Genomic DNA, 23,852 nt, shown 5'->3' on the forward strand with positions numbered 1-23,852 from the left:
CCTGGTTGAAGTACTTAAAGTATTGATGCACCAACTCAGCACTTTAACTCTACAAAATACTTGATTCATGTTGACAAAAAGTTCTTTATTAATGCCTAGAAGTTCAGACAGACAGGAGCCAACTACACCCGGCCCCACCCTGAAACTGCAGAACAAATACAGTACTTAAGTTCCTTTTGTTATGAGATTACCTCATCAATAAACACACATCACAGTCTTAAGCTTTCACGCACTCATACACACAGACTATGCAATCACAGTCGAGATGAACTGACTTAATGAAAAACATATTTTACAAAGAAAAGTAACCACACATGATGGCTCTGTTGGAAGAAGAAATACGTCTCACGCCATTTCTGTTTTTATTCAAAACTCAATTAAAAATCCACTTCATTCTTCATTCGGTTTTCCTTTTATTTTCCAATTTACATCAATTAGAAGTGTAACAAAATAAAAACAAAAATGATCATAATAAAATTAGTTCAAAAAATGTACACGCCCTCACACACACACAGACATCCCACCCTGGTTGATTTCATCGACCGTCCTCCGAGTCCCACGTTCAGCGTTGGGGTGTCTGGACTCTAGAGGAGGCCTCAAAGTAGCCCCTCTCTCCCCTATCTTAACCCGACTGCACCCCTCCTGCAGGGTGGAGTGTGAGTGTGTGGTGTGAGGCTAGTGGGAATAAGGGGTTGGGATGGGGGGAAGTTTGGTGGAAACTGAAATACAGAACTCATAGCACCTTCTGAAGAGAGAGCAACCCAAAGCAAAGACAGCCCCAGATCCACCTGAAAGCTAATTTCTGTTCAGCTCAGATTTTAACTTTTCACTTTGTTTGTCAGCGTGAGGTAGCTTTAAACAATCTGGATGACTACAGAAACAAAAAGCAAAATTAACTTCCTTCAAATTCTTTAAAACTAATTTTTGGATGAGAGCTGGGCCTTCCTCTGATGGGCAGTCAAGGGGTACAGGACACTGAAACATACATCCCAAATGTAACCTCACTTTCCAAAAAGTGTTAGTGTGCATATAGACACATGTACACACATAATGTGGAAATATATATAAAACCATCTGGTTGTTTATAAACAGACTTTTACAACAATAGAACCAAGGATTTATAATACACAGTAAAGGTTTTGCTCCAGCTCGTGATGGACTGGCCAGGAGCACCTTGATGGGATTTGACTTACTGAGAATACTAGTTTGTCTGCACTGATTCAAAATGCCGTGTTTGCGTGTCAGGAGGGAAACGGGGAGGGAGGTGGAGTAGGACTGGGACAGAGGCTGTGCAGCTGTTCTGTAGTGGAAAAAAAGGGGGGCTTGTCTTACTTACAAAGTGAACCTGTCCAGTCCTACCTCAACTCTGCCCATTCAGGTTAGACAATAAATAAGTGACATCAAGCCATGTTTCTGTTCTCCATAACTTGTTCGCTTGGTCCCTCTTCCTCCTGGCTCGGACTCATTCCCGTCAACGTTGGGCCATGGGAAACACGAGTGGATCTCAGGAAGCAGGTTGACAGAGAATGCTGGTGTGTTGTACAGATATTGCAGGTGCCCTTCAGTGCTAACATCCAGGGAGTACGACTTGGAGAGCACTTCGTTGTAAGGAAAAAAGTATCAATTTTCTTTTCTAATTTCCAGTCTTCTTTATTGTGAAAGTGTGAGTGTATGTAGTGTTTCATGATTGAGTTTATTTATTTCCTGTGTTTTTCGGGGGGCCATTTTGGTATTCCACTTTACAAGAAGCAGACTGCTCCTACATCCACTCCGAACTCCTGATCCGCTCCTCCGATGTCCATAGGAGCAATGTCCACGATTGGCAGACGGGAGGTTTTCTGTGTTTTGTACTGGAAGACAGTCTTGCCCCACCGGCCTGTGTGTTTCTGTAGGTTGAGATGAGGAAATGTGTCAACAGCAGTCTTATGGAACAGTTCAGTCCAAAACATAAACAGTAAATGATCCCAGTTGATTTTTGTGTGCTGTTGTTCTTACCTTGCAGCCATCCTCGGACACACTGTATGTGAAGCGACTGTTGCCCTCTGCGCGGATCTCCACCTCATTGGAGCCCTGCAGCAGGGCAGCCTTCTTCAGGTTGCCTGTGGCCTGGTCCATGTAGGCGATGCTGTTCTTGCAGTGGTAAGTGAGGTTCTGGGAAGCTTCAGTGGACAGAAGCCTCAAGAAGGTCAGCTGGACAGCGGCAGCAATGGCAGCAGGGCCCTCCTGGGCGTAGCTGAACTGTAAGAACAAATAAAAGCACAAGGAATCAATTAGAAACTTCAACGTTGAGTATGACACTGTTAATGATCTCTGTTGTTTTGTAAAAGTGCACTCACGCTGAATCCTCCATTCATGGACTCTCCGAACCAGACGTGTTTGCGGTCCTTGCTCTTGCTGGTCCACCAGTTCTTCTGTGGTACCTTGGCAATGCTTGGGTAGACGCAGGTCTCTCCAGACTCCATGTTACAGAAGACTTTGATGGCATCAGCTGTGCTGCCGATGTTGGGATCGACCCAGTAGTCACCTGAAGAAAAATTAAAGGGATAAAAATGTTTAATACTGTATGATTTAATGCAGCTCTGCTAACGTAAAACAGCAAACTCTTTTTTTATTATCAAATTAGAAGGAAAGTCTGTTTAAACACCCCTCATAAAAAACAAGATACCTCAGAAATGACTGAGAGAAACTTCTGGACAAACAGCTGACACATATTTCTTTCTTCATCATTTTGCCCTACGTACCGCTCTGCCATTCAGGGTGGCACAGTTTCAGGTCTCTGCAGGTGCGAGCAGGGTTCTTCTGGCTGCCGTCAGGGCTGCGCAGGTTCTCAATCTGGTTGTTCAGGGACTTGAGTGTGGAGTCCACCTCCACATCGTGCTGCCTCAGGGAGCTAGAGGCCTCATCAGCCCTCATGTACCTGAGAGGATCGGTGGACTTCTCAGTCTGACCCAGACCTGCGAAAGCGGACATGTCGATACCAGGGCCAGGGGGACCAGGAGGGCCGGGGGGTCCAGCGTTACCAGGAGGACCCTGAAGGAGGGACAAAGCAGGAAATAGATCAGTGAGGCCGAAAAAAAAAAGTCTGCGGGCTTGTGGTGGATTTGAACGCAACATACAGCAGGACCACTTTCTCCAGAACGTCCACGAGGGCCAGGGGGTCCGATGGGGCCAGCCTGTCCGTTTGATCCGTCTTTGCCTGCAGGTCCAGATGGTCCAGCTGGTCCCTACAGAAACAGGGAGAGTCCGTGTTAATGTAAAGCAGAAAATTCTCTTCACTTTGTGTTTCAATCAAAGCGAACAAATACGTTGTTGAGATTATTCTTGGAGACCGGATTAACAAATAAGAATGTCTGTCAAAGCAATTCAAATATTAAAGCCATTCCCCTCCATGACCCCCTTCACATACAGGCCTTTTGCCTTAATATGCATGAAGACTACTTGTCTGGTGACATTTCCCTCCTTTCTCTTATCATGAACAGTGCTCAGCTTATCAAGAAGAGATAGAAAAGTCCATTTACAATCTCAGCAGGAGTTGTTTCATGAATCTCAGTCCCCCTGTCAGTCTGCTTCTATTCCTCGCTGAGAGTAATTACAAAAAGCACGGCCGGCCATCTTATCACAGCGGTGGATAATTAGAGAGAGGTGATTGGAGAATTACAGGAAGACTAACCTGTGCCCTTCATTACCATCACATATCTTGGATGTTATAACGGCTGGATTGAAATTCAAAAATAGTTTTTCCCTCTCTGCTCGGTTTCCTCACCTTAGCTCCACTTGGTCCAGCAGGTCCAGCAGATCCAGAGTCTCCAGCAGAACCCTGTGAGGAGCAGGACAATCACAGATCAGAGAACGGATGACTGAAGGGAAGTAAGATGTAAGATGTTACCGCAGGAGTGATCTAGAAGTTTTGGGCTACTTACGGGAGGTCCAGGAAGACCCTGCAGACCAGTGAAACCACGGTGACCCTTCTGTCCTCTCTCTCCAGTCTCACCAGACTCTCCCTTGTCTCCACGTGGTCCTTGAGGTCCCTGGATTGAAGGTTTGACATGTATTAAAATGCATGGCTGCACATGAGTAGCACTTTTAATTACCAGAATCTAATTAAAATCTAATAAAAAAATGAATGATGTTCTTGCAGTTGGAGATTCTGATACTCACAGCCATGCCTCTGGCTCCACCAGGTCCAGGGGGTCCTCCAGGTCCTTGAGCACCCTAAAGACAGAAAAGATAGTGTGAGCTCTTCTACGTGTGGCCACAGGGAAAGAAATAACAGCATGATGAAATGCCGTGACACTCACAGCCTCTCCTCTGTCTCCCTGCTTGCCAAGGGGTCCAACAGGTCCAGTAGCACCAGGGGAACCAGGAGCTCCAGGGGCTCCAGCAGGGCCAGTGTTACCACGCTCTCCCTACAGGAGGACACAAAGTGATGGCCAAGGATCAGAACAGTTTCTGAAAACTTTTAGATCTAGTATGTCCTGTTGGATAGGTTTCAAATAATTTCTGCTGAAGTCTCTCACCTTGACTCCAGTAGATCCATCTCTACCAGGAGGTCCATCTGATCCAGGGGTACCCTGAGATACAGAAACATAGTAATTAAGTATTTTCCACAGCTGGTGGACATGAAGAGAATGCTCTCTGTATTAAATGGCACACACCACTGATGTCCTGACACGCTCATTCTGTACATTGTGTTGTCATTATTGTAATAACAACTTATATGCTGACCTCTCTTCCAGTCTCTCCAGAAGGTCCAGTAAGTCCAGGGGGTCCCACAGGTCCAGGAGGTCCACGGTCGCCACCAGAACCAGGTGATCCTTGTTTGCCAGGTTCTCCCTAAAGACAAAGATGATATCAGAGGCTTCTCTAACCCCAAAGGTGCATTTGTTTCAAATATTCTGAATATGAATTTAGATTTCTTTGGGGGTTTGTTTTTCATCTAAGACTTAAAATCATTCTTATGAGTATCTATTCAAAGATCTTTCACTGACAAGAGTCCAAGTGAATCTGGTAAACTTAGAGCAAGATGAAGGCCCATAAATAATATCATTTTGTGTATAAGTAAATATGATCAGACCGATCATGGAAGCCTCTCATTATGAAACAGCACTTACAGATGGTCCAGGAAGACCAGCGAAGCCTCTCTCTCCACGCTGACCAGGCAAACCAACAATACCACGAGATCCAGCCAGACCCATAGGACCTGAAGGCCCATCACTTCCCTACAGAGTCAGGAGAGAGCACACTTAATCCTGATTTGTCACATGTATCCAAAGTGTGCACACCATGTGTCCATAAGGTGCTAATTCATATCACTCATGTATTTTGAGTTGAAACAGCAGCTGGATGAGATTTAGCTTCAGTGACAAGTGCTTCTGGATTCTTGTGAAGTGAAATATCAAACTCACAGGGGGTCCATCCTCTCCAGGCTCTCCCTTCTCTCCTGCTGCACCAGCAGGTCCACGGAGCCCAGTGTCTCCCTGTCGTCCTGGGGGACCCCCGTCACCACGAACACCCTTTGGTCCATCTTTACCAGATGCGCCAGCAGGGCCAGCAGCACCAGGGTTACCCTGAGATGAGAAGAGGGGAAATGTTAGCAGGTAAGAACACACCAAATGTGTGAAATATAAATTGGAATAGATTTAATTTCCTCTTTGAGAATTTTTAATTGATAAAAAACTTACATTAGGACCAGGAGATCCAACTCTGCCAGCAGCACCAGGGAAACCAGTGGCACCCTGCCAAAGTGACAAAGTTCAGTAAAAATAAACACACCCAACCTCTTAACCTTTTTGTAGAACTCAATCAACACCTGAGGGGTCACGAATAAATAATGCATCCCAAGGTGGTCTTGTCTAAGGCCTTACATCAAGTTTAATAAAAAAAAAAACAACAACCTTTATCTAAACTGAAAGTAGAAAATCAAGCTACAGTTAAATGTTCAGATCAGCACTGACTGGATGTAAACTTTTTGAGATGTCAGATTAGGACAGGTAGATTAATGATGGCTAAATCCCATTTAGCTTCTCACTGCTCACATAGTGCATGCTAGCTCACTTCAGGTTTTTACTGAGTCACCTGAACAACGTGGGGCCATCCTTAATGTCGTCAAAATGTGTGCTGTGAAAACGGCTTTTATGCTTTATGGAGTTATTTGGACAGTCGCACTGCCATTGATCTTAATTCATCTGATTATCATACATCACCATCTTCTCTCTGAAATTGTCATGGTCTTATTTCAAAGCTTACATCAATCAAAAGCTAATTCCTTTGAGTCTGTAAAGGCAATTACACAGTAAACAGTGTATGACATTGGGTCCTAAATAAGCATTCAAGGCAGGCTCTTATTTTGGAGCTCACTCTCTGTCTCTCAAGATATTCAATTGGATGAACAACATTTCTATAGAACAAATTGACCTTTAATAACATCACCGACCTGTTTAACCATTTAATTTGCTGTTTCTCATCAAACTATAGTCACTTTTTGTTGTGTATGTAATGTCATTAGACAGTTTCCAACAACATCGTGTCATCATCAAAGATAAAACAGCTGATCAATTTCCATTTTCTCTCTTTTCAAGGAATCAGTTTCCAGTCAACTTTATACCACAGCAATTAAAATGTCATTATGCCCAAACGTATCCACTCAGATAGCTTGCTTGTGCGACCGAAGGGAAAATAACTACAATGATTGCTCCATTAGAGTATGATACAAAAGAAAACAGAAAATTCTATTAATGCAGAAGTTGGAGTGATTGAATTGGAGAATGTTTGCTGCTAAAAACAAAAAAATAATTGACTTTTGGATCATCAGAATATTTTCTCTTAGTTATATGTCTGCGGGTTTCATTGTCTTCAACCCTGATGCAAATGTGAAGCATGTTGAGTACTGATGTTTTTGCACTCTTGAAAAATTTGAAGGTTAATTTGTCAATCACTGCAGAGCCCTGACTGTACTTGTATTTATGTAACGTACTGTGTATAGTCTGTATTCCACAGAAGTGTTATCCAATGTAATGTATCTAAACTACGTATGTGTTTAAATGAGAAAAAGAAATGTTGGAGTAACTTACAGCGGCTCCCTGAGCACCACGAGCTCCTTTAGGTCCAGACACACCAGTAGGTCCCTGAAAAAGAGGATAAACAATAATTCATAATGTCATCACGCCATAGAGACTGTAAAACACTGTGGAGATCCAGAAATGTGAACTTCTAAACATAAATCTGGTGTAGGGGATCTTATTTTAACTACTCACCACAGGTCCAGGAGCACCAGATGGTCCCTGAGGTCCAGGAGCACCACCTTCTCCCTTCTGTCCAGACTCACCAAGCTCTCCCTTAGCACCAGGCTGACCATCTGAACCCTGGATGATTTAATACAGAGGGAAAGATTAGAAAAATGTTCATGAGCCTCAAGTAATTTAATCTGAACAAAAGGTACTGTGGGGACTTTACTTACAGGAGGTCCAGCAAAACCAGCAGGTCCAGGAGGGCCGCCCTCACCACGGTCACCCTGCAAGAGGAGAGAAGGAACTGATGGTCAGGACAAGCTTTGGGTAAGACACCGATGTTAGTCTTTTTTTTTTAATTTAAAGCTTTCGTCTGAGTCTTTCTTGTTTTTTTTTGTTCCTGTGAAAAGCAGATACATAATAAATGTCTACAGTACTTTTCAGTGGACTGACCCTGCCAAAGATTGTTGCAATACAAGTGTTGGATAAGCTTGTAGTCAGACCAGTATCACCAATCCTTGTCTGTTGTAACTCAATCATTTGTGAGAAGAAGCATTATGCCTCTGTGCAGGATAAAAGATGCTCCAAGCACATAATAGTTCTTGCACCATTTGTATCTCGAAGGATGTACAAGGACCATAAACCAACAAAAAGAGGTACTTACAGGGGCACCACGAGCACCAGAAGCACCAGTAGGGCCGGAGGTTCCTGTCTCACCCTGGATTTGAAAAATACAAAACAGACGGTTAAAATGGCAAAACAACGTCAATGAATGTACACACACATATCCACAGTGCTCATGTTGGGAAACTGGGCTCCTGTTCATTCACACAGACATCAGTGACTTCAAATATTCAAAGGGTTCCTACCTTGGCACCGTTGGGTCCAGAAGGACCAGGAGGACCAATAGGACCAGTCAAACCCTGAGAGAAGTAAAGAGCATGATGATGAGTTGAGATGAGAAAACAACATGTACTGTAGAATAAAAAAGTATTTTATTCTTTCTGAACTCACTCTAGAACCGTCCTTTCCAGGAGCTCCCTCAGGTCCTTTCTGTCCGTTGTCACCCTGATGGATAAAGAGGAGAGCTGCGTGTTAATCAAACACAAAGCCACTGTCCATGACATTCATTCAAGGATTAAAATAAAAGTCTATTTTGGAAACATCAAAAATTGGTTGCTCACTCTGTCTCCCTTTGCTCCTGAGATACCACCGGCTCCTCTCTCTCCAGGCATACCCTGCAGGCCGGGGGGTCCCTGAGGTCCAGCAGCACCAGCTGGTCCAATGGCTCCCTGATTAAAGCAGCTTATAATTAGCTTCTGTTTGAAGTTCTTTAATGTAATAGGTTATGTAACAGGTGTCTTTCTGTACATGTATCATTCTATAAAAACCTTAGAATGTCGCACTTCAGTTGAACTATTACTCGTATATATACCATCATTTCTTAAATAACTTGAACTGAAGCTTCAGGCTAGATGTAATGGATGGAGAAGTCTTTATTCATTCTTTTAAATTTCAAGTTTGACATTTTGGGGCATATGCCAATTTAATCTATTGGCAAGAATAAAAGAACATTCATAACAGTCTCAAATCAATACTGTAAAAACTAGCTGCAGCTAGTTAGCTTTTCTTAGCTGCAAATAAAGGCTTACATCAGAGAGAAACAGATATTGGCTCTTTCTCAAAGAAACAAAAACGTATTGCCAGCATAAGTGAAGCTGACAAGTTAACACACTTTATCTTGCTGGTTTGATCCTAACAAAAACATATGCTGTGTGTTAAGACAACATATTTTCTTTTACAGGGTATTATGTGCTGGACAGGCTGAGCCACTTCTTGGCAACGTGCATTGATTCCAGCCAGCCAGCCAAGAAATTCAAAGACACAAATACAAAGCATCATCCTGGCTGCAGCATTGTATCATTAAATAACAAGGGAAACAATTCCAACACTGAGGTTTGATAATAGATAAAGAATATGATGGACCAGTATCTTTTTTTATATTCTTCTAGAATCACAAAAGAAATCTAGTCGACTCAGATTTATCTACAGCTCCTTTATCGCTGCACAATGCACATGTTTGATTATTTAGATCCCTGTCAACACTTTGAATCCTGACACAAAAGAAGTCCAAGACACATCTACTGACCTTGGGTCCATCAGATCCAGGTGTTCCAGGAAGTCCACGAGGTCCCTGAAGACCCTGAGTTCCAGCACCACCTCTCTCTCCAGGGAAACCACGCTCACCCTGTTAGGAGAAGAAAAGTCACCAGATCAAAAGGAGAAACAAGAAATAGTAGATATTGCTCAGTCAGGTGATTTAAGGAAGAAAGCACAAAACCAATTGGAACCCCAACATTGAAAACAGTACATCAAATTAAGAAATGGTGAAGTTTGGATCATATTTTGCTTCAAAATTGTTGTAAATGACAATAACATGAAACTTACTCTTGGTCCAACAGCACCAGGAGCTCCACCCTCTCCAGAAACACCCTACAGAGAGAGAAGATGAGGCAGATTAATATCTGTCTTTAAGGTAATTACACACATCACATTAATTCTTGCAGGACAGACAATGTTGTATTTTGGACTAAAAACATATTTTGATCCCAAATGTCCCAATGCAATGAAAGTCATTACATGCTGTAGGACAATGAGGCTTTTAGAAATCTTTGCTACAAAGGGATCCTTATTACTTTCAAGAATGTAGCTGTTTATTCTGCTTTTGGTTTGCTGATAACCTAATTGCTGATCAATAGTGATTATGATATGGATCTTGAAAAGTGACTTGGCGATTAGTGGTCAACCAGTTTTGGTTTTTCAACTGCTGATGCTGATGCTGATATTTAGAGAGCAGGCCGACTGATGGCTGATGTTTTATACCGATATAACGTTGTTGTTGCTTTTTGCATTTTATGTTATTCAACCACTTAATAACAATAACATCTATTATTCCGTGCACATCATAATCTCATATACGTGGTTATCTTAGCAAGTAGTCATGTTTTGGATGGATTTTAAAATGAATTTCATGAATGCGATAAGAAAAATATATTGGATTAAATTACAGATTTCAGAACATGACAGATATTTATGTTAGAAACAATACTGACATTGTTCTATTTTTTCCTTTCTTTTCTTTTTAAATTCAAAGAAAAATATATATATATTTTTATTAGTTTAAATTTTTTTTATTGAGGTAGCAATAATAAAACATTCAATGTTACAGATATTTTCCTCCTTATATTGACAATTTTCTATACATCATAACACTGTGTATGTTAAACACCAGCCAGCAGCTGTGTTAGATATGATTTCCTGTCATTTAGGATAGATGTTCACTGGGACACCAACATTGCCCGACAGCAGCCACACTTACAAGGCTGCCTGCAGTGTCTGCAGACATTATTTGTTTATTTTTAATGAGCCTCATCAGACAATGCCAATGATATCGAAATGCCATTCATTGACCCAATTAGTCGACCAGCCCGATTAATCAGTCTATCTCCTATAGTACTACACTTTTTAAACCGACTATATTTATGAGATAAAAACAGCTAAATTGGCATGCTTTATTTGTATAAAGAATATCTTATTAACACTTGGAAATGCACTGATAGAGCAGCTGCTTTATAAAAATCACAAAAACTAAAGAGGCAGGTAATAAAAGCTGTAATTGAAGCAGAATTTCATAGAATCAGAGTAGAGTCAGGATCAAATCAGTAACTAAGCTGTGTCACTGAAGAGCTGAAAGAACAGCCAGTTGGTGATTAACCTTTAGCATTAGCACTAGAACATTTGTGTGGATTCTTTTTTGTATTGTTACAGAGAATAACAGTGAATGAAGTTCTCAAGGAAACATGGTCAATTTTACAAGACTGATGCTATGGCTCATTTTTAAATACAGAGTATTTTACTATCTTAACCAGAGACTGTAGCTCGTCTCTCACTCTTTATTTCTACCCATGTCCTTATTTCAGTAAGAGAAGGACACTCAGAAGTACCATTCATCTTCATGTATTTGTTACTCCTTTTAAATATTCTTAGATCCTTGCAGTTTGCATCCATAGTGCTGAGAGAATAATCAACAACAATGGACCTATGGATGCAGCAAATCCCACGTCCAAGTAAACACTCACCTGGTCTCCAGGCTTCCCAGCCTCTCCTGGGGAACCAGATGGTCCAGGCAGACCCTGTTCAGCAAGAGCAAAGGGATTAATTACATGGTATCTTTAAAAATAGACTCTGTCATTGTTTATATGGCTGCTGTTTACTTGTCTCAGTGACTCATTGGAGGATTTTCTGTCAAACAGTGCACCCTGTCTGAAGCTTGTTCTCATATTTAATATGACCAAGTTGTATTTTTCTATTATTTTCCAGACTGGTGTATTTTGAAATGACGAGCAAATAAACTCACCTGGAAGCCAGAAGGTCCAGGCTGTCCTTGCTCTCCTCTCTCTCCAGCAGGTCCCTATAATAGAAACAATCACAGGTGATCAGTCAAGGACAAAAGCAATTATAAACTCTGTAAACTATTCTTGTAGGACATTTTTCACCGCATGTAATTACATCCAAATACTCACAGCAGGGCCAGGGGGTCCACCAGCACCAGTCTCACCATCTTTTCCAGACAGACCCTATTCATCAGAGGAGAGTTTTTATATTGGGAAACAGGGACCAAGAGACAGAAACGAGGAGTCCATTTGTGAGGTTTGAAAGATTGTACTCACTCTCAGTCCAGGGCGACCCACAAGACCCTTCTCTCCAGGCTTTCCACCTTCACCCTTTTTCAAAGAGAAATCACAATTAATGGCTTTAAATTATTTACCTTGTGGTTCAGGATAAATGATGGTAGTGATATTTGGCTTGTGAAATACTCAATAACAGATTTTTCCTATGTATGACATATATTTTAAGGTTTTAATAATCTTATTTGTGGCAGTAAAGACACCCTGAGAGTTTCCTCAGAGCTCCACATTTATAAAAAACTCACATTGGCTCCCTTTGGTCCAGGGAATCCCATCACTCCGGGTTGTCCACGGGCTCCTTGAGGACCAGGTGGGCCGGGGCGACCATCCTCACCAGAAGCTCCCTGACAGTGGCACAAGGTAAAAATCAAATCAGCACGGACAGCTAGAGGTTACAGTTAAGAAACAGGGAATTGAAAAATAGCCTCTGATGTCTGGATTGCTGCATCTAGGTTGAAGGATGTGTGGTAACTAAAACAGAGTAACATTAAATAGAGTTTTATTCTACACCAATTTGTCATTTGAGAACATGTGGTGAGGGTTGAGGTTTTTTTTTTTGTGTTTGTCTGTAAATAAATAGTAGTATTGTGTATTCATTAATGGTCCTTTCAATCGCTGTTTTCATGTTTACAATGCTTGAATTTGGATCTGCTCAATTTCTCCATACCAAGACCTCTAATCATGTAAGTGAAAGTAAAAACCATACTCTCCATTTTTGTGCATATCATAGTTATTAAAATGTATGTATAAAGTGCATCAGGAAAAAATACTTAGAAGTTATTGTACTCACAGAAGGTCCAACTTTTCCTTGAGGACCAGCATCTCCGGGACGACCAGTAAGACCCTATGAGAGGCCACACACACACATTTAGAGATGACCAGTATCACAACAAGATTCAACAAACCAAGATAAGTTATTAATCTGAGACAAGGAAGGTTATATGTGAGCAACACTGTCAGGGTGGATAGAGGACTCACTCTGGCTCCGGGGAGACCAGACTCTCCTGTGCGTCCAGGGTCTCCACCTGCACCTTTAGGCCCAGCAGCACCAGGAACACCACGGTCACCGGGGGCACCCTGAAGAAGAGAAGATGTCAGTCAGGTGTTTTTCAATCTGGTAGAAACACATCAGCTAGTTTTTTGATGATAATGTTTTTCCTGTGTTGAGGCAGTTTCACACAGGACCCACCTTAGCACCAGCAAGACCATCCTGACCTGGGAAACCACGGTTACCAGGAGCTCCCTGGAAAGAACCACAGAGATAGATATGATTAGATTGAGCATGTTTTATCAAAGTAGTTCAAATTGTCCCATTTTCATTGATAAAACTGAACATCCTGGTTACTCACTCTCTCTCCTGGCGGTCCAAGTGGTCCAGCAGCTCCAGGCTCTCCTCTGGCTCCTCTCTTTCCTTCTTCTCCAGCAGGGCCAGGGGCACCTAGAGGACCAACAGGGCCCTGGAATAATTAAGAAACATAAGTTATTTTGAGAATTCTGTATACCATTTATGTATAATAGGTAAGATTGGTTAAAACAGGGTTAAACAGTCAATAATCACTTAGTCAAAAGTAAGCAACTCACAAGCTCTCCCTTGGGTCCAGCTTCACCTTTGAATCCAGGAAGACCAGGATCTCCCTAAGCATGACAAGAAAAGAGACAGAGCAACACATATTAGTTTCAAGAACAAGTATTAGGGTTTGAAAAAGTTTGAAATGATCTTTCAGTGACTTACAGACTGTCCTTTTGGTCCCAAAGGTCCTGTAGCTCCCTGAGGTCCAGGTGGGCCACGGGGGCCTGGGAATCCAGGAGCTCCAGCAATACCAGAAGCACCCTTCAAGTAAGAGAGAAAACAGAGATTCAGAATAAAGTAAAAATAGTTTCATTATGGATTATAAGGATGGAGGATATTAAACCCCTGATTAAAGATTGTTAACTTACAGCAGATCCTTTAGATCCAGGAATACCATCAGTACCAGGGTTACCCTGTAGAGACAGAAGGGGAGGAGTTAAGGCATGAAATGGTGTAAGAAATCATCAGAGTAAGATGGTACTCTTATTAGATGATGACAATAAGTGATGACAAACGAACCGATGCTCCAGCAGGTCCAGGAGATCCTGGGGTACCAGCCTCTCCACGGGGTCCTTGTTGTCCTTCAGATCCACGTGCTCCAGTGGGACCAGCTTCGCCCTAAGAGGACACAATACATCTGTTATTAACAGGTGAGGAAACGGTAATCTGTCCACATTTGATTTATGAGGGACAATTGTAAAATGTGTTTTGCATCTGCTCTATTCAGTCTTCAATAATGCAACCTTTAGTTAAAGAAAATACTTATATCATTTAAAATTTAAAACTCCAGAACAGGGCATACTGTGTCATGTAGCCATGCTGTTTATTGTCTGAAAGAAGTTCAGGAAGAACTCACAGGTTTATGAAGGCAAAACTAAAGATGTGATTAACAACAAATTGTCTGGTTACACTCAAAAGGTTTAATTCCTCTATTGTACTTCATGAGGTGAACTTCAGAAAAACTTTGGTTTCAAATTATGAGTTGATCTAAACAAACCTTGGCTCCTGGAGATCCTGGGAAACCGGGAGCTCCAGCAGGACCAACAGGCCCCTGTAAACAGAAGAGAAAAAAAAGCATGTTAGGTTTAAAATCTAGATATTTCCAAAAGTGAAAAATATAAAAATAATATTAATTTGGTGCAAAGTGGGAACTATGGTACATACAGGTGGACCAGCAGGACCAGGCAGACCATCATTTCCACGGGCACCCTGGAGAGTCAAACGTTAAGACAGTCAGTAGTGTACACCATTATGAAGACACAATAAAATAATGAGTTCCTAAAGGATTCAAAGTTTGATGGTCCTCAGATTGAAGTTTGTTACTCACAGCAGATCCAGCAGCTCCAGGACGTCCCCTCTCACCAGGCAGACCACGTGGTCCCTATGATAAAAGATGCATTTGGTAAGTCTACCTTGTCTTTTATGGAAGCTTGTTGCATCTCATTCTGATCCTGATACTTTTCAATGCTACATAAAGCACAGAAAACTCACCATGGGTCCAGGTGCACCATTCTCTCCAGAAGATCCACCTTCACCCTGATTGGAGCAGAGATAAGACATCACAAAATAAGTAAGTGGAATTGTTTGATAATAGTATAGACATTATAACAACAGAAGTGTGTAGTGGTCTTACTTTGGCTCCAGCTGCACCAGTTTCTCCCTTAGCTCCATCCAGACCAGGATGACCCTAAAAAAAAAACAAGTAAGCATTCATCAGTGCTAAGGCAGATACCAGTCTTCTTCAGCTGTACTTAATCTACCTCCATGTGAATACTTATCAGTAGGTTATATTCTGTCATGCAGTATAGGTTGAAACACTTACTCTGTGTCCTTTGATTCCAGGAAGACCAGGAGTTCCAGGGAATCCACGAGCTCCCTGAAATATAAACCCACAATATTTACATGAGGTTTGCTGAACTCATTTCTGTTGACTTCCCTTAATGTTGACATGTGATAAAACCCCGGGGTAAGTAAGAGATAAAGTAGCTGTGCGTATATGCTCACCTGAGGCCCTGCAGGTCCACGCTCACCAGCTTTTCCAGGTTTGCCAGCGTCACCCTGAAACCACACAGGAGGGGGAATTATTATGTGTTGAGGCAGTTTGACTGGCTGTGCCTGCATTGCTCTTAATGGGTGAACAAATATCCAGGACTCTTGTTTTGTGAAGTCATCATTTTCACCAGTAATGCTAATAGACAGACAGTGCCCCCTGGTGGTAGGTATTGTTAAGAGTCTTTGCAGCTAATTGATGGAGTAATTTTAACAACATTGTGAATAGTATAAGGATATAAGAAGAGTTGCACTGTTGCTTGGGACATAAGACATAAAATAATAGTGCTGTGTAGTATCTGCACTAATGTTTTGATGGACGGTGGATTTTAAATGAGGATCAAACGTTGACACTTACATCACTTCCAGGTTTTCCAGAAGGTCCAGGTGGTCCTCGGGGTCCCATCGCTCCCTGTTATAAGAAAAAACAAAAGTTTAATTATTTTTGATAGTTATCTTAATTTCTTAGGTTGCACTGTACAATACAAACACTGCTCTGATTCTGAATTAAATAATTACATTTGTGGCTACTGTCCAAAGTGTGGACATTTTCCAATAATTATCCGCATGATATATCTAATCATCAGGATGTTTTTCTTGTGATACTGTGTCTGTAAACCCTGAAAATACCAGTTTGTTTTTTTGTATTTTAAGGTAAACACCAGTACTCACAGCAGGACCAGGCTCTCCAGCTTCTCCAGGGCCACCTTGGAATCCCTGTGGTCCCTACACATATGCAAACATAAAAGAGGCATTAGTTTTTGTAATGTATCACAACAGTTATTTCCATGTTTTTCAACATTATTGGCTTTATTATTACGTTCAATCACATAGTGGCGTAATAAAGTGATCAATGTACTTACAGGAGCTCCAGAAGGTCCAGGGGGTCCACGAGGGCCCATGGGACCCTGCAAGAAGAACACAAAGTTAAGTTTTTTTCTTTTACCACACAGAGGGCCACATTAATCAAACTAAGAAGAGGGACAACACCTTTAAACCAAACTACATTTTCAAGTTATTATTCTCCAATTGACTTGTATAACCATTGAAAAATCTTTGTTTTGGTATATTGAAATTATAATTCATCCTAAAAATGTGTTTTCTAAGGCAAATGATAATGTGCTGAAGAGTTAAATAAAAAGGTCAGCTGATATTTCTGTATTGGTGTAGAACGACTACACCACAAGGTGGCAGCATTACAATCATCTCCACATTATTTTTAACCACCTCTTCTGGACTGCAACTCAGAAACAGCTAGATGTCATTGTTGAAGTTGTACAATCATGGAATATGAACTCTCAAAACACCAAAAGTGCCCCCTCTGTATGATAAACTACACAAGGCTCTACTTGCCATTGGTCCTTGCATCACACCCATCTGAGCGCCTCCAGACTTCTCATCAAAACCTCCAGCCATCTGAGCAGCAAAGTTCTGTAAAGACACAAAACAGACAGAGACTGTCAGTTCAAGGCGTTTGATTACACAGTGGACTATAACACAGAGTAACAACTGAACAAGATGAACTGAACGACTGGCTAAAGTGTTACCAGTGAAGAAAATGAAAGAGCATAACTGTCGGCACATGCTTCCTAGTGAAGGAAAGCAATTTTTTTTACCCCGTAAATCTGTAAAAGCTCACCCTAGTCCACCTGGGACAGATCTGAAGCATGCCTTCAGGTTCTGAATAGTTTCTATAGACTTACTCTCTAATGTTTATGTGTATGGATCAAGTTACATACCCATTCATCAGTTCAGTTCATCCTGCACTCTGCAGCAAAACACTGATTATGCTCTTTGTTCAATTTAAACACTTTACTGTGAGGTCAGCTCTACATATGTTTGCCTCTCTCCTTATTTTTAGCCAACGATAGTATCACCATATTTAAGAAGTTTAGGACTAGAACTGTGATGTTAAGTTTAGATTTGGTCACTTGGTTCCTTTAGACTCACCCCTCCAAGTCCTGGTGGTCCAGGTGGGCCAGCAGGTCCGGGGTTTCCAGGGGTGCCAGGCTCCCCATCTCTTCCTCGAGGTCCAGCATTTCCCTTGGGAAAAGAGAGAGAGGATCATAAACTTTGAGTAAGCTATCATCAGGAATACTTCAGGTGATTTGGAGTCAGGAAACTAAAAAAGAGAGAAGCATATCCCATATTTCAATCATAATCCAAACAAGTGTGTTCAGCTTTTCTAAGATGAGTTCATTTTCTTTACAGTAGAATTTAACACTGCACAAAGAACAGACAGTGTGAGTGTAATAAAGATCTGAACTGCTGTTGTATGACCTATGTAATCAGAGGCCCAATGCACAACTCAACAATGTGGGGCAGCTTCTTAGCCACTGTGAGTAAATAGGTGGAAGAGAGTTTTCACAGTGTGTTGTCTCTTACCTTATCACCCTTAGCGCCAGCTTCTCCACGTGTTCCCTGCTCACCTGAGGGGCCCTGCAGAAACAAAGATACCACAAGAGTTCAGATACAGTTCAACAATAAACAATATTATCATAGCTTTACAGAATGATGAATAATTATCACAAAGTGATAGTTGTTGCTTGTATTTAATAAAATCTCAGTGAAATAATAAAATGAGTGATATTTACCATAGGGCCCGGTGGTCCTTTTGGTCCTACAACCTGCACAAAGGAGAAAAGAAGGCTTCAGTCAGCTTTCTGTGCCTTTTTTCATTAATGACTCTTAACAACACAACTAATCTGTCATGTTGTGTCTGGCACTGAAAAACATTCCAACTTTGTAGAAGGTAAAAAACACAATGTGATGAGGATTTTGTTCGACAGGACAAGTGTTGCTGAAAACATCACCTCCTCTTAACCTCTGGTTTGGCTGACTTTATTCACCTGACATGTGCACTTGCTGCAAAGTTACTGAGAGGATCTAAGGGGATTTGATTGGGTTCATTATGTCCCAGGAATGCGTTTTTTTTCATAAAGAAGTTCAATGAGGGATTAATGGGCAGTGTGGTTAGAGTCTTATCAGCGACTAATTGTCCTTCAGAAATGTTTGAAACTAGAGAAAAAGTTGGGGAATCATTGCTAAATTTAAAGTGTAAGATCATGAAAAAATAGGTATATTGTGGAGTAGAGTATGTTAGCATTAATGTAGTGTTTAACATTTAAACCTCATGAAAATTCTGCAAGTACAAACTAAGTAAAAGAAACAGAAGCTTAAAGGTTCTTTAGTTTTCATTCTCTGGCTCAGATCAATAATTAGTTTGAGTATCAGGCTGTTTTCAGTGAACAATAACAGAGTGCCATCACTTCATGTAATACTTAAGTATGACAAACAGATGAGATGATTCATACTTACATCTGCTATCTCTCCTGGTTCACCTTTCTGTCCCTGGTTGATAAAAAAAGGAGTTGATATCAGTGGCAAGACACACTTAACTGAGAAACACACTTATTGTGACACATTTCAAAATGTAAATTATTATTTCATGATTTCATATTGTTACTTGTTGATGGAATATCAAATTTTAACCACAACCCTCTGTCTCACCTGAGCACCAATAGTCTCTGATGTTGTAGATGGATGTATAAAGGAGGGGAGAAAGAAACACAGATTAGAAGGGGGAAACATTTAAGACCCTTGATTGTTTTGATTCTCGCCAGGGACTCTTAGGTCAGAAGAAATCTGAACAAGCTAATGTGATCAAACACTAATCACCAAACCCAAAGTGAAAGAACCCATCCAGATTGTACTAACGGTGAGATTCCAAGAGGGGTGAAGCAGAAGCAAGAGTTGACTAAGTGAAATACTTAGATCTGATTATTAAGCAAAATGTGAGAACAAGCAAAAGTAAGGAAAGTGTAAGCCATTTTGAAAGCTGAAGCCAAATGAGCATCTTAAAGCTTAGCTCAAGCCTTTATTGTTGTATAAGAGGTTGTCTATCTTGCAGAATTTTAAAAATCTGCTAATTCAAATTTGTGCATTTCTGTGAAAGATATCTTAAAATAGCAAATGACCAAGCAGAAACACTGACCTCAGCAAAAGTAGTTTAGCTTTTTAAAGTCAAATCTGTGCTTTTATCTTAAAACACACCTCACCTCTGTATTCCTTCTTTAACAGCTTGTTCCTGTTTGGTTTGAACCAATCAGCTGGTTGTAAATATCATATAAAGAAGGTTTCTGCAGACACCACAGGAGTACAGTGGCTCTTCACAAGTCCTTAAACTTTTGACAGTCTCATCTATAAAGTCTTGTTGTGATGTGTTACACAACTCTGAATTTATCAAGACCTTAAAATAGGTGAAATGAATCATTGATTGAGGCTCATTGTAAATACAGGTTGTATCTTAGTATCAGGTGACAATAAGCAGAAGGGTTTCCATAGGTGAGAACCAGAAAACACATGTCAGGATCCATCCATTCCTTGTAAAGTAAACTTTCATTGGGAATAAGATCATCCTGATTATGTTGCTTATCTGGTTTCCATCTAAACCAAGCATGTAAAGAGACACTTTGGAATAGGGCAGCCTCAGGATTTAAATGGATAGAATTAATGTGTTGACTTTAAATCAAAGGCATGAAACTAATTTGTCTCAGTGCCGCCAAAACTTTAAAATCAAATCTAAAATCCATTATCAGGGGCAACTGCATCCCTGATCAGGTAGATATATAGATCCTGAGGCAGCTCCCAATTCAAAAGTGTCAGCCAGGGTGAGAGAAATGCAAGCTAAAAGAGTAATTTATTTATGGGTATGTGAATAAATAAATTACAACCAATGGGGGCGCTGGCATCAGCAGGGCAGATGGGACAGCACTCTCCAGATGGGATGATAGGGTTGGCACATTCTTTGATCTCCTCGCAGATTATCTCATCACACAGAACCGCTCCGCTGTCGCACACACAAATACGACACGGCTCGGGCTTCCACACATCCTTATCATTATACTGATGGCCGTCCTGGATGCAGCCGCCTGCCTCCTCTGCGGTGGCCAACAGGGGGCGCATGGCAAAACGGGGGTATTGGGAGCAGCAATTAGAAGACAGGGGGGATGAGTTCAAGAGAGAATTAGAAAAGGAAAGTTATGGGGAGTTTTTACAGTGTTGTTGGAGTAAGAGGATAAAAGGGGGTCAAGGGGCAGGGCAAGGAAATAGGTGGAGTAATTGCAGTTTTGGGGGTAAGATGGAGGGGCAGGGTTTAGTCCATGAAGGGAAGTGCATAGAAGAAAGGAAAACATAACACACATTTTATATCAGTAAAATGCTTAGAACAATAAAATAAAAAATGCATAACACAGGAATAAAGGAGTTTGATTGCATGATGCTTATGAACCGGAGGTCAGTGTTCTCATTCCTTTGATGCTGGTGAGCAGGTGCAGCTTTGACCCCAAAAGTACACTAGTACAAATCACTAACTGTGGCGTGCCACATCAGCTCAAAAGATTTAAAAATAACTCAAGCAGCAGGCAAGAAAAAAGCTCCAAGTTCTCGTGATTTGAGTTTTATGGCTGCTTTAAATGTAATGTAAACACTGGCCACAGTTAACGGTTGTGTCTCAAGCTCTGGCTGAGGTATTTCACGTCATTGGTTGAGTATATTTAACCTGCAGGCCTGCTCTCCTCCTTGTATGAATGAACCTCTCTTACAAGGATACTGTGCCCAATTGACAAGCTGCTGCCTTAAGTAAACACGGGGTCTTTTCAAAATTTCTCCATCTGGATCCCGTAGCTGTGTCAAGTTCCAGGGCAAACACATCAGTAAAATAAGAATGAATGATTTGTTAAAGGTGTATACAGTTTAGGCCCGCCTCTTCTAACTACTGCTGTTTGTCTTTAATACAGATTAGTGGAAGTGATACTTAGCACGTACACGTTACAAAGCTGCTTAGGACCTGATCTGGAATGAGTTTAGCTGCTTAGAAACTGAAATCTTTGCTTTCTGTTTGTTTTTTTATCACAATTTAAAAGTTTATACTGAGAGGTGATTAATGCTGTAGAGAGGAAGTTAAAAGTAGCAAATGTGGAGCAGTCAAAACCAACTTTCTATAAATACAGCTCTATCCCTCATCTGTTGACTCCCTGCTGTTCACTCTGTCCCTTGTCCTGCTCCTTTCTTGCTACCCTTTGAGCCTGCTAGTCTGGGGTCAAGTCCTGTCTGACCCTATCACGTCACATCATGCAAATCCTGATTGTGCTCCTGCCCAAACCCTGGTTTTGAGGTTAACATATTTTCTAATTTTTAAAGAACTGAGCTAACTAATTTTGTAGAAAATCCTTGCCTCTCTGACAACCTACAACAAGTTTTTCTGCCACTGAATGATAAAAAAAGAAAGTCATTTGAGGCATTAATATGTTGTGTTTAGCACTCCATTAGCAAACAGCAGCAGTGAGGCTGAGCTGCAGGACTCAGGTGAGGACAAACAGGCACTTGTTCACCTGGTCCTCCATCCCACACAGTTGTGCCTTGACAGCCCCATCTATCCTACAGACAAAGTGAGCTTTCTTACTTGTAAAGATCACTTACAGCCTACTCTACATTAAACTCTACATGTTATACTCTTACTTAACAACAAACAATTAACAGGAACAGCTACATAACGAGTGTGTGCTGTTGCAAAAAGAGAAGCTGCACACAGCTATACTATCAATGTGACTTGACACAAATGGCATTTAATTTGTTTTCCACTAGTCTTCTGCAGCGTCAGGTAATAAAGATTAGAAATGCAACAAAAAGAGAACAGTATCATCAGAGTAACAATCAACATGGTTTTTACTAGAAAAAAGTACAAAATTAGGAAAACTGTGCAACTTACGGTCATCCTCTTCCTGACATCTGACCATGGATAGTAAAACAACCTGGGATGCTACAAGTAGCAGAACAGTCCTTGAGTCCACAAAGCTGAACATGTCTAAATATTAGACATGCAGTAGCTTGGGTGAGAATTGAAGAGATGGTTGAGACCAGGCTTTCAGTCAGTGGTGTAGCAAGTGTGTGTTCCCAGAGACTTATGGCACCATGCAGTCAAACCCTCCAAAATCTAAGTGGAATCCAACGCGGGGCCCCAGCTGGCACTCTGCACCCACCGCGTCAGGGCAAGTACCGCGGTTTTATGTCCACTGTGCCTTGTATGGATCTTCGTATATTCCAAAATACCAGTCCTTCCCCCAGACCCCCTGTCAGGGTGAAACCTGAACCTCGTCTCCCTCCCCTCAATCCAGCAGCATCTACTCTCCCAGGGATTTTTTTAACTCGAGCCCTCCTTCCTCCCTTGACCTGCTTGGCCTGGCCTGGTCAAGAGATGCACCTTCACTTTCATATTAAAAAAAGGAGCTAGTAGCAGAGGTCAAGCTCTTACTTAACCACATGCCAAAAAAAAAAAATCTCAGTTGACTGAAATAGAAAGGTTGAAGAACTTTCAGATGGATTTCAGGGTCATCTCTGACCAACGTGTGATTCAGAATACCTCTTGATAAGGGTAACTTCAAAGAAACTTAGGCACACATACAAACTTTAACATTGCCTCTATTGAATGATTCTAAGTATGTCAGCAGTTTTTCATATCCACAGATTATATCAAGACCTAGTCTATTCCTGGTCTTACTAGCCCTCTAAGTCAGTCTTCTTTGAAATCCTACGGGAAATTTCAGAGTAGACCAAAGTAAATAAAACGTTGATCATAAATCATGATTGCACAATCTTTGAGAGTTTTAGAGAGGGTTGGAAAATACATGCTTCAAACTGTTTGGTTGGAAAACGAGGTGCTACAAGGTGCCACTTTCAGCAGCACCCCAACACTTGCTCAGACGGGTTGTTTGTTTCAGTCTAATCTTTTGGATTATGGATTAATGCGCACCTTCTTGGGCAACCTGTTGAGCTGACCATTCAACAGTGCAGTTATGTCATGTTCACATAGCAGTCTTTTGAGAGCCTTGTCTGTTTGGACAAAGACCATTGACAAGAGGTTGTGAGATCCCGTTTAAAACACAATCCTGCTGTGGTTTGGATGAAAATAAATTCCCCATAAGACCACTCTAAGTTTTCTCAACCAGTTAGATACTCTGTCTATGTCTGTGTGTTTAGTTCATGTCTGTAAATTAACTGCCCAGTAGGTCTGGCACAGGATTTATCTAAGTTCCCAGTGGAGTTCCTGACAAAATAGCACATCTATGCCAGAATTAGCTATTGTGAAGCTTAGCCAGGAGAGTCAAGAAACATCTGTGTGATCTTCATCATGCTCCTCTCTCTAGATAGCCCAGGTGAGTGAGCTTGAAAGGGGGTCTTTGTCGTGAGCGGAGGCACAGT

General features: G+C 41.3%; 1 protein-coding gene across 1 annotated transcript; it reads right to left on the bottom strand.

Moving 5' to 3' along the window:
• Positions 1-400: 400 nt before the first annotated feature.
• Positions 401-22,509, bottom strand: col2a1a (collagen, type II, alpha 1a). Its single transcript, XM_034695520.1, has 54 exons — positions 22,363-22,509; positions 20,327-20,533; positions 19,104-19,120; positions 18,912-18,944; positions 18,188-18,220; positions 17,979-18,032; positions 17,544-17,636; positions 16,947-17,024; positions 16,457-16,501; positions 16,266-16,319; positions 15,952-16,005; positions 15,549-15,602; positions 15,367-15,420; positions 15,178-15,231; positions 15,036-15,080; positions 14,872-14,925; positions 14,709-14,753; positions 14,542-14,595; positions 14,064-14,162; positions 13,913-13,957; positions 13,707-13,805; positions 13,556-13,609; positions 13,324-13,431; positions 13,164-13,217; positions 12,953-13,051; positions 12,765-12,818; positions 12,220-12,318; positions 11,957-12,010; positions 11,810-11,863; positions 11,644-11,697; positions 11,366-11,419; positions 9,675-9,719; positions 9,376-9,474; positions 8,411-8,518; positions 8,241-8,294; positions 8,096-8,149; positions 7,891-7,944; positions 7,457-7,510; positions 7,254-7,361; positions 7,071-7,124; positions 5,682-5,735; positions 5,406-5,567; positions 5,112-5,219; positions 4,726-4,833; positions 4,518-4,571; positions 4,299-4,406; positions 4,159-4,212; positions 3,921-4,028; positions 3,764-3,817; positions 3,117-3,224; positions 2,742-3,030; positions 2,337-2,524; positions 1,996-2,238; positions 401-1,886 (listed from the first exon to the last, which is right to left on the bottom strand). Exons 1-54 carry the CDS (start codon positions 22,454-22,456, stop codon positions 1,740-1,742), a joined length of 4,464 nt encoding a protein of 1,487 aa, XP_034551411.1. The 5' UTR covers positions 22,457-22,509; the 3' UTR covers positions 401-1,739.
• Between the last annotated feature and the right edge of the window lie 1,343 nt (positions 22,510-23,852).

The sequence above is a fragment of the Notolabrus celidotus genome, chromosome 11 (assembly GCF_009762535.1).
Source record: "Notolabrus celidotus isolate fNotCel1 chromosome 11, fNotCel1.pri, whole genome shotgun sequence".
Classification (NCBI taxonomy): domain Eukaryota; kingdom Metazoa; phylum Chordata; class Actinopteri; order Labriformes; family Labridae; genus Notolabrus; species Notolabrus celidotus.